The sequence below is a fragment of the Mesoplodon bidens genome (genome assembly GCF_964165515.1).
Source record: "Mesoplodon bidens genome assembly, chromosome: 1".
Taxonomy (NCBI): domain Eukaryota; kingdom Metazoa; phylum Chordata; class Mammalia; order Artiodactyla; family Ziphiidae; genus Mesoplodon; species Mesoplodon bidens.
In genome coordinates, this window is record NC_138176.1 from 227,597,098 (window position 1) to 227,611,845 (window position 14,748).

The following is a 14,748-nucleotide window of genomic DNA, read 5'->3' on the forward strand; positions in this document are numbered from 1 at the left end:
CTGAAGACAAAACTTCCCCAAACAGAAAGTTAATCCAAAATGTTACCCACTGGATTTGAAAAAAAAAAAAAAATCAAAATATGCTGAAAGAACAATCAGTCCTGAAAATAAAATTCAGTAAAACCAAAAAAATTCAACATTACAGATTAAAAGTTTCAGCTCTTAAAATCAGAAAACTATCTAAGAACTACATAAGACATTTTCTTTTTTAGTAACTGCATATGTATATTCATATTTACTTTTTAAGAGTAATCTTATTAAAATATAAATATCATAGGAGTTTAATATATGTTTCAATAATGTATTTTTCTATTTAAACACACACATATACATACAAATATTTAGGAAGAACCCATATCACCTTCTGGTTATAGATGATTAAAAAAAATCTGATAAGGTCATAGTCTTTTATTTGATCTTATATAGAAATAACTTGAAAGTTAGACACATTTTTAAACATATCGGTATATAATTGGGTCAGATTTTATTTTCAGTAATTTTTCATAGTTTTTATTAGGACGATTAGCTAGTTATGAGAAAAATAATTTAAAATTAACATTCGATATTTAAGTCTAGTTAGAATATATATGTTTATAAAACTAAATATCTAACCAGTAGATAGATATTTTGTTTCTTAGATGAGGTAGATAAATTAAAATATCCTAGAACATGATCTGAACTTAAAAAAACCCAGAAAATAGCAATCACCAGTTCAACCTGTATGAATCAAACAGCTGGAGAGTTCTTTTTATTTTTGACATATATGCTGTATGTTTCAAGTACAAGGCCTCTGAAATTCATTTTCTGCTCCCCAAAACCTTACTAAATTGAAATTCATATTATTCATTTACTTACTCATTATTTAATCTACCTAGGGAACTTTGCTCTTCAGACTAAAGACATTTGCAATTAAACCAAAGATTACTAGTTTTTCATTTTTTAGGTTTAAGTAGTAGTATTTTCCCTTTACATACCTTAAATAGTAAAATGTATTACAAAAAGCTATTATCTTCAGATGTTGTACAATAAATAATTACTTAGATGATAAAGAGTTAATAAAAATTTCAAGGTCTGCTAAAGAATTATGAAGCTCATCATTCATATCTTGACTTCTAAGAAAACTTTTCAGAGTATCTAAAGCGGTTATTGCCACATTTTTTGATGGTAAAGGGAGTTCGGTTCCCAGAGATCCACCATCATCCTCTTCGTCAGAAGTATAAAATCCAGTCTCATCTGATTTACTTTCTTTGGTCCATACAGCATCACCACTTGGTGCTGCTTCACATGTCTCTAAATCATCGTCCAGGGCAGCATACTCTTCTATGGATAAGCCTTCAGGAAATTCCACTCCTGCCGCCTGGGCATGGACAACCAAATCAAGACCAGTGTCCGTCTCTGCATTTGTCTTGTCACTTTCTCCCTTTTGAGATTTGAATCCTGCCTCTTCATAGCTCTTAACAATAGTCTCTGGGGTGACAGCCCTCCAACAGAGATGCAACGTATCAACTGCATCTAGCAGGGAAAACATAAATTCTTTGCTGCCTTCAACAGAGCTTAAAAATTTCTTAATGAGACAATGTCGATATTTGATTTTAAGGCTTTTAATAACACCCTGTTTCATGGCTATAAGTTTGGAAGATAAGCATGATGGAAAGAATGCTAACTCAATGGATTTTAGGTTTTTTACCTCTGGATGTGCAGGAAACGATTCAACAAAAATCACCACTCTTCTTTGCTGGGCTTGAAATTTCTCATCAAGCTTCCGCATCCATTGTTCAAATACAACTGAGGTCATCCGTGCCATTTTGTTAGCTTCATAATACACAGGCAATGATTTTACACCTTTGAAACAATGTGGATTTCTGTTCTTTCCAATGATAAGCAAAGGAAGTTTCTCTGAGCCGTCCATGTTTGTCCCAACCACCAGAGTTATTCTGTCTTTGCATAACTTGCCAATTGAGCATGTTTCTCCTTTAAATGCAAATGTATTTGTAGGCAACATTCGATAAAGCAGCCCAGTCTCTTTTACATTAAAAACATTTTTAGGATGATAATCATTTAAATAATAAGGAAGTATGTTTTGGTGCCAGACATCTGAAGGGTCTACTGATACACCTGTAGCTTCTACAGGTTGAGCTCTGAATACTAAACCATACCTGGATTTAAAGCGATCCAGCCAACCATTGCTGCACTTAAAATCATTATGTCCCAGTTTCTGGGCAAAATCATTAGCTTTTAGGCGCAACATTGGACCATTAACTGGTACATTCAGACACTGGGCGATTCGATACCACCTCATTAGTGCCTCTTCCAGATCTGTATAAAAAGCAGTTCTCAGTCTTTTTCTCTTTGGATCAAATCTCAGAGATTCAAAGGCTTCTAGAACCTTGTCTTTATTCTTCATAATAGAAGACAATGAATTTTTCTTTATTCCATATTCAGCTGCAATCTCTGCTTTTTTCTTACCACTTTCTACTGCATTTATGATGTCGATCTTTTCTTCAATGGATAGACTTTTCTTTTTCTTCACAGTTACGGGCAGAGTTGAGGCATCCACAGGAGCCTCTGCCATCTCACCCTGTGCTTACGTAGAGATGTCTTCTCTTTCTGGGTCTGTTTCTTGATGAAAATTTATTTTCCAGTATGATACAAGTTGCTGCTTTGTATTCCACTTCATATATTAAAAGTCGGTAAGTGTCTAATAGTCGTATTCCTCAGAAAATGGATGAGTAAATAATTTCTTCAAAGGATCTGAATAAGAAAAATGTTATCTGCAGCTAGAATATTTTAGAAGAGAAATTTCCTCCCCAGGACCTTGTGTAGCTCAGTTTATAGTTTATTCGGAGTTCCAGAAGTCAAGCTAAAATAGAAATCTCATTATGTCAAACCTGTCCAGTCCTGCTGATGTATTTTTGGAACTTCAATCCTTTAAGATGATCCATTTTATCCATGCGTGCATTCAACCTCCTCTTAATTCTCCACAGAAGGCCTCAGAGATAAGAAGAAAAGCATCCAGTAATTTCATGCAAAATGTTACCCATTAATTTCCAAGTCTCTTTAGGATGGAGAAGAATATGGTAGAACCCTTCTAGGACTTGACGATCTCCTCTATCTCTTGAAATATTAAAAAAACAAAACAAAAAAAAAACACACAACAATTTTAACAATGATATGTCAACTGAATATCAAAAAATATTTATACTAATTAGTTATGCTTTTAATAATAATGAAAAGAATAGGAACATATTTCTAAAAATACAATAACTAAAGTTTCCAGGAGAAATGCTTACCTCCTAAATGGTGTCTTTGTGAAAAGCTCTCTAGCTCTGCTCTGAGCCTTTGAATTCTCACTTGCCTTTGAATGCTTTGTAATATATACTTCTGAAATAAATCAGACAAATTTAATCTGTTTTGAAAATGTGAGCTTACCAAAATTAAAGAACTAAAAATGATGCTGGATAGATCTTTGGTGGCTATTTTTTCCATGAAGTCACAAACTGCCCCCTCTGACTTCTCTAAAAGAAAAACACAGTCAGACAGTGGTCACAAGGTCCAACTTTTAATAGCACATGGGAGACAGTGTCTCTTTTATAGGAGTCTGGTACAAAATGCTTCACTAAAAATCAAACCAAGGGATTCCATTACAAATTTTAAAAATCAAAATCTTATTCTATCTAAATGCTTAAAAATCTAGTAACTTTTTATCAATTTGACACATTAGCTGGATGCATAAAGGCCAAAAATACTTGATAAAATGCATAGGAATAAACAAATTACTGAGAAGATATAATGCAGAAAAAGACCTAGACGAAGAGTTAGAAGGAGAGTGACCATGGTCTTAATCTCTCAGGACTTCCACTTTTTTATCTGTAAAATAAAGGGCTTACCATAGTGTAAGGAGATGGACTTTGGTGCCAGACACACCCGAATTGACAAGTGACTCTGCCATTTAGTACTGAATGTGATCCTGGGTAGTTTATTTAACCATCTGAAGCCTTGGCACCCTTATTTGTAAAATAAGGGTGACTACAGCAAGTACCTCGTGGGGTAACTGAACATTCAGTGAGATGGTGTAAAGCACTTAGCACAGTATTTTGCACCTTACAGAGTGTTCAATAAATGTTTGATGATATCATCATCATTGTCTTCTCTCTAATGTTCCTTTCATCTGTGTCAATCTATAAAATTCAGAGATTTAATGAAATTGTACTTCAAAGAGAAGCGAGAATCCCACCTAAAACATATACTGAAAGCAGAGCTCTTCTTAAGCCAAATAGTACTGTGAGAACAGTCACAGGGCCCCAGGTGGGCTCGCCTCTACCTTCCCAGGTAGCATCTCCCCTACTGGAAACCACAGTCTTTGGGCCTCCTGCAGGCCAAGGAAACAAGCTAATTTGATGAACCCGTGTTACTTCCCTGTGAGAGTGTGGGCATTCCATTCCTCTAATTTTTCTCTGTCCTACGAGGTTTCAAGATGACACATGCATTTTTTTTTTTTTTGCACAAAACTTTGTTAAAATTCCTCTGCCTTTGTCATCAAAATCAAAGAAGTAATTTTTATTATAGGAAATACAACCAGTAAAGGAGTTTTCGTTGTTGCTGTTATTGCAAAAAAAAGGTCTTAAAAATAATTATGAGAGCCTAGAGTGTTACTTTCTAAACTGCTTTACTTCCTGTATTCCAAACAACACGGGAGGGAGGTAAAAGTGGATTTCAAAGCTCATACAGTTATAATGTGGTTGAATGCAGTCCAGAATCCAGGCTTTCTAATGTCAAGTCTACATTCTTTTCACTATATTACAGTGTCCTTGAATTACATGGTGTGGCTCCTCTAACAGGGGCACATTCTATGCCTCCAGCACCAAGCCAACTCAGCATTTCCAATGCCTATCCAAACCTACCCCCCACCCCAAAAGGCAATATCAGGCCTCCATAGGAGAATAGCCATTATGAATTCTGTGGACACAAATAGCAACCACGTTCCATATCCAACTGTTAGGGTGGGGGTATTTACCTTAGAAAGGTATTTACCTTTCTAAGTAAATAAGATTTGACCATTCAACTAAAAAAAAAAATCTTACTCATATATGGGACCTCCCTGTATATTTTTCTGCAGTTTCCTATAAATCTACCATTATTTCAAAATTAAAAATTAAAAATATCTTGCTCTCATTAGGAAGATACCAATCTTCAGAAATGTAGGTAGCAAGAACCAATTTCTTAAGAAAAATTAAGGAAAACTACTCTCCAAAAGAAAGAGGGAATCTCTTTCTTCTTTCTGTTCTTTCCTTTCTTCCTCTTTTCTTCTTTCCTTCCTTTTTCCCTCTGCCTTATTTCATTTGTCAGAAATAAACCCTATCATCTCAAATAACAAGGATTACAGAAAAGTGACTTGAATTTTCTCCCTTACCCCATCCCAAATAAAGCAATGTAGTATACACAATCAGAGATTACTGATTATCTTGATCAAATTGAAAATAGTGATATGTTTATTTAGGAAGATAGTTTTTTTCTGAAGTTAACAGTATATATTTCCTTCTTGAACAGTAGTCAAATCTACAATTTTCCATGGTAAGATGCAATATATATTTATTCCTGAAACAACCACACTTCTAATGACAAACCAGACATGCTAAACTTTTTCCCTAGCGAAGAAGAAGGCACCAATACTGCCTAATCAATGAAGCTGACATTTTCCATTCTCCCACAGTACAATGGCTGGGCTATTATTTTGCAGGGAGAGATGGCAGTAGCTAATATTTCTTAGACTATTCATTCTCTCAATTAATTAATCATTCTCTCAATTAATCATTCTACCCCTTGAAAATATTACAAGAGAAATGCTGTACTACATGTTAGGAACAACCTTCTCTATGTCAACAGTAAAGCTAACTAACGACTAAGAACGGGCAATTCACTAAAAAAGACTTACCAACTGAATTCCAAATAAAGAAAACAATGGTCAGCAATATGAGAAATGTAAATCTTCCTTCAAAACAGGAGATACCTTTTTGTTTTTGCTTTTATTTCCCAGAACAGTAGTATCTAGTGTTTGCCAGGATGCAGTAACATAGGTTGCTAGGAACCTATGTTAAATAAATTGGTACAAAGCTTATGGAGGGCAAATTAGCAATACAGTACAAAAACCTTAAAAAGGGGGCTTCCCTGGGGGCGCAGTGATTAAGAATCTGCCTGCCAACGCAGGGGACACGGGTTCGAGCCCTGGTCTGGGAAGATCCCACATTCTGCGGAGCAACTAAGCCCGTGTGCCACAACTACTGAGCCTGCGCTCTAGAATTTGTGAGCCACAACTACTGAAGTCTGCGCACCTAGAGCCCGTGCTCCACAACGAGAGAAGCCACCACAATGAGAAGCCCCTACACTGCAACGAAGAGTAGCCCCTGCTCGCCACAACTAGAGAAAGCCCACGCACAGCAACGAAGACCCAATGCAGCCAAAAATAAATAAATTAAAATAAATAAATAAATAAAAAAAAACAACCTTAAAAATGTGCATAAGTTTTATCCAGCAAGTCCATACTGAGGATTTTATCCCCTCCCCCAAAAATTGTAGATGTAAAAATAATCTAGCTTACAAATATATTTATTTTCTATTGCTGTGTAACAAATTAACACACATTTAATGGCTTAAAACAACACCCATTTATGATCTTACAGTCTGTAGCCAGAAGTCCAGGTGGGCTTAACTAAGTCCACTGCTTCGGGTCTTACAGGGCAGAAATCAAGATGTCAGTCAGACTGGGCTCTTATCTAGAGGCTGGAGGAGAAACTGTTTCCAAGTTCATTCAGGTTATTTGCAGAATTCAGCTTCTGTGGTTGTAGGGCTGAGGTCTCTGGGTTTTTTGTTGGCTGTGAGCAGAGACTGTTCTCAGCTCTTGGAAGCCTCCCTCAGGTACTTGCCTGTGGCCCTCTTTATTTCAGCAACAGAGAACCTTCCTCATGTCAAATCTCTTTCATGCTTCAAACCTCTCTAATTTCCTCTGCTGCCACCAGCAGGAGAAAACGCTCTGCTTTTAAAAGTTTCATGTAACCTAATTAAACTTAAAAGCTTTTGGACAGCAAAGGAAACCATACACAGAAAGAAAAGACAACTTACTGAATGGGAGGAAATATTTGCAAATGATGTGACCGAGAAGGGGTTAATATCCAAAATATATAAACAGCCCATTAACTCAATATCAAAAAACAAACAACCCAATTAGAAATAGGCAGAAGACCTAATTAGATATTTTTCCAAAGAAGATACGCAGATGGCCAACAGGCACATGAAAAGATGCTCAACATCACTAATACTCAGGGAAATGCAAATTAAAACCACAATGAGATACCACATCACACCTGTCAGAATGGCTATCATCAAAAATAATAAAAAAATGTTGGCAAGAGTGTGGATAAAAGGGAACCTTTGTACACTGTCGGTGGGAATGTAAATTGATGCAATCAATGTGGAAAAAAGTATTGAGGTTCCTCAGAAAACTAGAAACAGAGCTATCATATGACCCAGCAATTCCAGTGCTGGATGTATATCTGAAGAAAACAAAAACATTAATATGAAAAGATACACACACCCCAATGTTGATAGCAGCATTATTTACAATAGCCAGGATATGGAAGCAACCTAAGTGTCCATCAACAGGTGAATGGATAAAGATGTGGTATAAATATACAATGGAATATTACTCAGCCCTAAAAAAGAATGAAATTCTGCCATTTGCAATAATGTGGATGGACCTAGAGGGTATTATGCTTTGTGAAATAAGTCAGACAGAGAAAGGCAAATAATCTATGATATCACTTTTATGTGGAATACAAAAAATAAAACAAAGGAATGTATATAACAAATCAGAAACAGACTCACAGATATAGAGAACAAACTAGTGACTACCACTGAGAAGAGGGAAAGGAGGAGGGGCAAGATAGGGGATTAAGAGATACAAACTACTATTTATAAAATAAATAATCAACAAGGATATATTGTACAGCACAGGGAAATGTAGCTGTTATTTTGTAATAACTTTAAATGGAGTATAATCTATAGAAATATTGAATCACTATGTTGTACATATGAAACTAATATAATATTGTAAATCAACTATACTTCAATAAAATAAAATAAAATAAAATATAAGGCTCATGTAGTCAGTTTAGGACCACCCAGATTATCTTCCTTTTGAGTAACTCAAAGTCAACTGATTAGTAACCTAAATTACATCTGCAAAATTCCTTTTGTATGTAATATAATATAATCATGGGAATGATATACTACCATGTTCACAGAGGAGGGAATTATACAAGGTGAACATCTTTGGAATCATCTAAGAATTCAACCACACAAGACTGTTCCTCATATTGTTGTTTTATAATCATAGACAAAACCAAAAATAATCCAAATGTATAACAAAAAGGATTAGATAAATAAATTAAGGAATATCTATATGCTAAAATACTATTGAGTCACTGAAGGAGACTATTTAATGATATGATGGGAATTCCATACTATATTAAGTGGAAAAAGCAAAATACAAAACTGTACGCCAACAAATACAACATACACTGAAAGTTACATGAGGGCAAAGGCTCATGGCTATTCCTACAGTGCTTAGTGCCCAGGAAACAGTAGGTTCTTAAGAACGATCTGTTAAATAAATGAAGAAAAAAATACTCACAGAAAAAAAAGATCCTGACCAAAATGTTGAATGTTAACTCCAGAAAATGGAATTATGAACACGTTTTTGTTCTCTTAGTTAAAACAATTTCTACTCTGATGTTCTACTCATTCTACTATTCAAGGGCTTGTTTAAATGTTCCATTAATCAGTACCCTCTAATCAAGGGTTTATTTCCAGAGAATGACACTGTGCAATCAGTAACTGAATATCTCTTCATGAAAAGGAAGCTGTCAATAAACAGTGATAAAATTACTGGGACACTACCAGAATTCCCCTAGAAAAGAAAAATAGCACCTTCTTCTTCTAAGGAAATATTGATAAGCAGAATACAGTATTCAACATCTAAAGCAAAGAGAAAAGGTTGCATGCACATTTAATTCACTCAGAAAGGAAAAATAACAATATCCTTTAACCTGTTGCCTCCTTTCCTTCCCGGTCAATAAATAAAAGATAGGCTGCCACAGTTCCCCACAAGCCAAGTGAATAAATGGTACCTGATTTTTCTAAAGCTAAATAATAGCCAATAGCAGTGCAAAGGTAAATGAGTAGATAAGCCCCATGTCATAAGCATATGTGACAGGCAGCTATTCCCTTTTTGTCTTACTTCTCCAAACACAATGGCAGTTAAAAGAAAAGTAGTATTTTTCTGTTCTTCCTAAGGAGAATGGGCAGGCAGAATTCCCCAAGCTGTAGGGAGAGGGGGAGATAGAGAGAGAGAGAGAGAGAGAGATGAAAAAAAGTCTCCATCTAAGCAAGGTTAGGTTTAAAATAGTCTTTGAGTTAGTATGAAAAATTTTCCCCAAACCCAAGAATAACGACTACTACTTCCTTTTTCCCAAAGAAAGTGCATAGACTTTCACTGTTTTCCATCTACTACTAAGTTCCATTCTGTTCCTATATAATAAGAGCAGTAATTATCCTAGATTAGAATCCTTTTCTTATAATTGAGAAGACTAACAGGATGGCTTTGAACAGGAAAATCCACAGTAAACTGTAGAACTTAAGTTAAATGAATCGGCATATATATTCACCCATTTAAGATAAGGGCCCTTTAACCACAGATTTATGTTTTGGGATTTCATTACGGTTTTTGTCAGAGAAGGTGTCCTGGAGATTTCAGACAATAAATATTTACTTTTGAAATACTTGTGGTGTCACGGGTATCTACTCTTCACAGATATGGGAAAGATTATCTGTACAGGGATATACAGTTCACTACGCTGAAACTCCCTACAAATTTGGAGAAGCAGAGTTCTGCCATCGGGCACTTAGTCATTAAAAATGTCTTGTCAACTAATGTGACAAGGCAGGTGAGAATTATGGTCTAAAGAGGGGTAGGTCCCACGGAGTGCACTGTTGCCTTTGGCATTCTTGCAAGTGAAATGGTGGTGAAAATGAGCACCCAAGGCTGTCAAAGTAAAAGCGGAGTCCGGAACCTTGAAGGGAGATGCGCTCGGCTGGATCACCGCTATGTACTGTATGTAACTGAGCTTCAGGTTTGTCTAGCACCACTGCAGAGCCATACGGTGCTGGGGACAGGGAGAATATCCGAAGTACAGACTGGGGCCTCCACTTAGGAAACTACAAAGGGATCTGAGAGAAGGACTGTTCGTCGGCTTCTGTAGACAGGGCAGTGATCTACTTAAGTAACGGGGCGAGCGAAGAAAGCAGAAATCAGTCCTCTGGATAAACAGGAGCAGGAAAGAACAGTATCATGGATACACTGTCTGCGAGCGAGCAGAGCAGAAGGTGATCACAAAGATAGAGCAAATCATAAGAACTCAGGGATGCCGCGCGAGGGGGTCTGGTCTTCCTGAAGCGGGTGGGCGTGAGTGACGTGGCCAGAGGGTGGCTTCCCAGGCACTGGGGAAGAAGAGTGAGGCGCCCGCATCCCGTCTGCTCCCTAAACCCCGCATTCCCTCCACCCTCCTACCTCCCACGGGGCTGGAATAACCTTCTACGTGCTCTCTGGCAGCTGAGAAAGAAGCTTGGCTCTCCTGTGATTGCGAGGCGGTGAGCTACGTCCACCTCCACCCTCCCGCCACCGGCTCACCGTCTGTTGGGGGGACGCCTAATACGTGAGGCTGGGGTGTGTGGGTGAGAAAAGGATGCCGAGGGCTCCTGGACCTCCGACCACTCAAGACCAGGCCGGCGCGCCCTTCGGCAAGCTCCCAGCTCTGGCAGGTGCATCTGGACCCGTGCTCACACACCCCCACAGTGATCTAGCCGCAGCCAAAAAATTACCCGGGCAAAGGCGCCGGCTGAGTCCCGGATGTGGTTGCTAGGGGCCGCAGCGGGAGGGGCGGGGCCCGCCTCCTGGAGCGGGGCGGAGGGGGCCTCGGGGGAAGCGCGCTGGCACCATCGAGACGTGGCTGGGCCGGCCAGACTGAGGGAGAGAGAGGCCGTCCAGGGCTACGGACAACGCTACTTCCGGTCCCCTCACTTCCGGCTCCGCTGCTCGCGGTGTTGGAGCTGTAGGCCTGGTGGAGGTGCCGCCGGTCTGAGTGTCCTCGGCGGTTGGTCAGTGTGAGGCTGTGACAGCTGCTGTTGCTCCCCACCCCCGAGGAGCCGAGGTGCGTGGGAGAAGGGGAGGAAGGAAAAGGCCCGGGTCGCGTTTCCGCTCACTTCTTGCCAGGGCTGAGGCGACTCCGGAGAGCAGAGGCAGGGATAATCCTCGACGTGAGAGCTGCCGGCTTCCCTGCAGACAGGTGAGGGCGGAGCTGGCCGGCTGGGAAAGAGGCGGGGGAATGCTTCTCGGAGATGGTTGGCGGGGCTGGACACGTTGCCTCTGGGGCTCGCAGTTCCGGACTTCCACGGGGCACTTATGTCCTTAGTCTGTGTGTGCCGTCTCTCTCTGCCCAGGCATTCGGCGTTGGGTTTCTGCTCCTTCGTTCCTCCTGTCCCCCTGAGTGTGCCCCCGAAACAGCCGGGTGAAGAGGTAGGACTGGCCCTCCCAGGGCGGCACCCTCCCGGTTTTGCTTGTATTTAGTGGGGAAAGGGGTTGCAGGATCCAGGAATTTCTCGACTGAGTCTCGGAGCGGGCCACCTTCAGGTTTGGTGTCCAGCCTTTATCTCTCTCCTCCTTTCCCTGCATCCCCTCTTTCTCCTCTCCCGCAGTGAGAGGAAGGGAGCTAGCGATAGTCCCTGCGAGAGGTTTCTCGGGCAGTGGTGCAGGGAGGAGCCTTGCCTGTGAAATGTCCCAAGCCTGACTGCTTGCGAGGACGTCCAAGGAATGCTGGAGTTTGGGAAGGAAGTTGTGCCGTCGTCTCGTCCGTTCCTCTTTGCCAAGTTACTACTGTTTACGTGTCTAGGAAAAAGGAAAGAGGTTTTTGTTTTGTTTTAAGAACAGTTTCTAGACGCTTTTCCCTTTTACTTTATTTTATTATTACTTCCTTTGTTTTATTCTCATCTCCCTCTTGAGACCTTTGATCTCAAAAGGTTTGTAGTTAACACTTCCTGCAGATCCTTTAGCCACCCCGTTTGAGGATTGCTGGCCCCCTCCCTTCCTTTTTTTCTCCTAGATTAAAGCATATAATTTCTCTCAGTCGGTTCTTAAGGAAAAAATGATTTGCAGGACTTTGGTTAAACTTGTGCTTTCACCTGCAAGTGTGGCAGGTGTGGGTTCACATTTGCCATTTAATTAACTTCACTGGCGTGGGAATGTGCACCAAAATTGGGTACCTTAAATCGTTCCTTGTTAACGCTGCAGGAATTGGCCATTTTATTGCTGCTGTCTGAGAGTGAATGCAAGAGACTACATGTCAGTACTGTTTTAATTCCACTTGTCTTTTGTTAGTCCTGTGTTTTTTTGTTTTCCCTACTCAACATGACCAACACCCTCTCCCAGCCACCACGTCTAACACTCATTAGCTGAGAAAACAAAATATTTCTAATCTTGTTTTATTTTCTGGATTAAAATCTCGGTCTCAGTTACTTTCATTCCGTTTCAAATTGATAAATTAGTTTGCCTTAATCCTGGGTCATGCCTTTGGGGACTGTGGTCTAGTGGTCAGTGACTTTCAGGGGACTTTCTCATCCCCACCCCTGAAATTAAGTGCACAGTTTTGTTTTCAGTGCATTTTCTCCTTTCTGGGGAGAATGTCCATTCTTCTTATCAAATTCTCAAAGGAGATATATAACCTCCAGGTAGATTAAAAGCCACTCCTTAGACAGTGTCTTGAAGTTAATGAAAACTTTTTTTGTGGAGCTACTACTTTTTCAAACTGTACATAGCTAGTTTGGGCACCAAGGAGAGTAGAATGCAGAGATTCCAGCTTTATAGTGATGAAATCTCTAGCTACTTCAAAACTTCAGTGTTTCTAAATTTCTTCCTAGACCTAGAGAAGGAAGTAAGACTGCCTGTTTATTTAGTTCCTGATTTGTGGTTTTGAGGTTTCTTTTTATGGATAAGTATTTGTGGCCAATGTTGTGGCGATCCAGTGGATTTATAAATTGATACATTTATTATTATTTAATACATATTTAGTATCACCAACCTACTGGGTACAGTTCAGACTAAAAGTATAAATTTCTAGTGTACTTTGTTTTCATTTTCTTGTTTTTCACTTGAGGCATCTACTTTGGGCTTCGGCTTTGTTCAGAAGGGCAAATGATGTTTCAGTGGTGTGGTCTGTAAGCCTTTGGCATGTTGCTGCTTATCTCGACATCTCCTTTCCCTCCATATTACCTCTATATTAGGAATTTAATGATCGTTCTCTTTTGTGACTAAGATAGTATCCTTCCAAACTTAATGTAAGTTTAGAGTGCATATTTGAACTTACTGATTTGATGGTAAAGTGTTTGTTGATCAAGGGTTGACGTGCTAAAATGTTTGACACCTGTTTCATAGAACGTTAGAACTTGAAGAGACCTATACAGCTCATCATAGTCCATATGGAGTAACCAGTGTATTCTGCGCCCAAAATAATTTTCCCTCTGTCTAGCATCCTCACTTTGGGGGGCAGAAAACATAAGTTTATAAAGAGTCAATTATGCTAAATTAGTTTCTTTCTAAGGTAATGACAAAGTCAGAAGATTGATTATATCTGATACCATAACAACAGTTAACATTTGTTTACTTACTGTGTGCCAGGCATGATGCTAAGTGCTTTATATGATTATCTCATCTAATCCTCACAGCAACCTTATAAAGTGGCTAAATGTTTCATTTTTGTAGATGAAGAAGTTGAAACTAAATGATTAACTGAAGCTAAAGTAATCTGCTCAGAATTACACTGGTCAAGCCAGGATTGAACCTAGGTTATCTGAATCCAGACTGTGAGCTCTTAACTACTACTCTAGGCTGCTTCTACCATATTTTCTTTACATCTTTTATTGGCATGTGTTGGGGTATCTCACCTTATTTTCTATCAGACATTAAGTAAAGAAGGTCTTTTCCTTTATTAACCTTCAGTAGCTGAACACCTGGTTGAATATCATACCAAAAAGTATGACAAAAAGAAATGAATTCGGAGGAGGCCTATGGAGTGTTATTTGATAGTTTTCCCACAGGGCGGATATGTGTATGTGTTTGTCGGGTGTGTGTGTGTGTGTGTGTGTGTTTGTATGTATGTATGATGGCATATGAGGAGTGGAAAATGTGAAAATAAAGGTTTTAAGTAATAGACTTGGCATTGTAAGAGTCTGGAGCTATAAATACATTCCAGAATGATAACTTTGGGATGGGGTAAGGAATAAATTCAGGATGGAGGAAGGAGTAAATTTAATAGGGAATTTAAGATAATATGGCTGTGGATGAAGAACTAACAATACATGTGCAGATTGGAAACAGTAGTCCCACAAAATATGGATGATGATGTCGTAGGGACCATAACAATCTAAAAGTCAGACATACACCAGCATTAGTTCTAGGAAGTATGAAAAAGACTATCAAACAAAGGAACCTGAAAATAATCTTGTTCTCTTTAGTCTCTAGTTTAGCTTTAGGCAGTCATGGAAGCCAGTGATTAGCTCTTACGGATTCTCAGCTATTTTCTACAAGACAAAAGTCTACATTTTCTTTTTCTCTTTGTTTCTTTTCTCTTTCATCTTCCCTCCATC

General features: G+C 39.0%; 2 protein-coding genes across 7 annotated transcripts in view; one reads left to right on the top strand and one right to left on the bottom strand.

Annotated features, from left to right (window-relative positions):
* Positions 1-576: 576 nt before the first annotated feature.
* TIGD4 (tigger transposable element derived 4) lies at positions 577-11,099 on the bottom strand. 2 transcript variants are annotated; one of them, XM_081238480.1, is made up of 3 exons: positions 10,933-11,099; positions 3,291-3,381; positions 577-3,114 (listed from the first exon to the last, which is right to left on the bottom strand). In XM_081238480.1, exon 3 carries the CDS (start codon positions 2,570-2,572, stop codon positions 1,034-1,036), a length of 1,539 nt encoding a protein of 512 aa, XP_081094606.1. In that variant the 5' UTR covers positions 2,573-3,114; positions 3,291-3,381; positions 10,933-11,099; the 3' UTR covers positions 577-1,033. The 2 variants fall into 2 exon arrangements, with proteins under 2 accessions (XP_081094606.1, XP_081094605.1); XM_081238479.1 differs by having other exon boundaries at positions 10,742-11,099.
* Positions 11,100-11,196: 97 nt separating this feature from the next.
* Positions 11,197-14,748, top strand: part of ARFIP1 (ARF interacting protein 1) — a 124,537-nt gene continuing 120,985 nt past the window's right edge. For 2 of the 5 annotated variants that reach the window (XM_081238501.1, XM_081238503.1), the window contains exon 1: positions 11,308-11,396. The gene's annotated coding sequence lies outside the window, so the exon portion shown is untranslated. Of the gene's footprint in view, positions 11,397-11,546; positions 11,627-14,748 lie in introns of those variants that run through there. The other 3 variants (XM_081238504.1, XM_081238505.1, XM_081238502.1) reach the window with 3 other exon arrangements.

Coding starts and splice junctions, on each gene's coding strand:
- TIGD4 (XM_081238480.1), bottom strand. CDS start 2,572: ATGGCAGAGGCTCCTGTGGATGCCTCAACTCTGCCCGTAACTGTGAAG.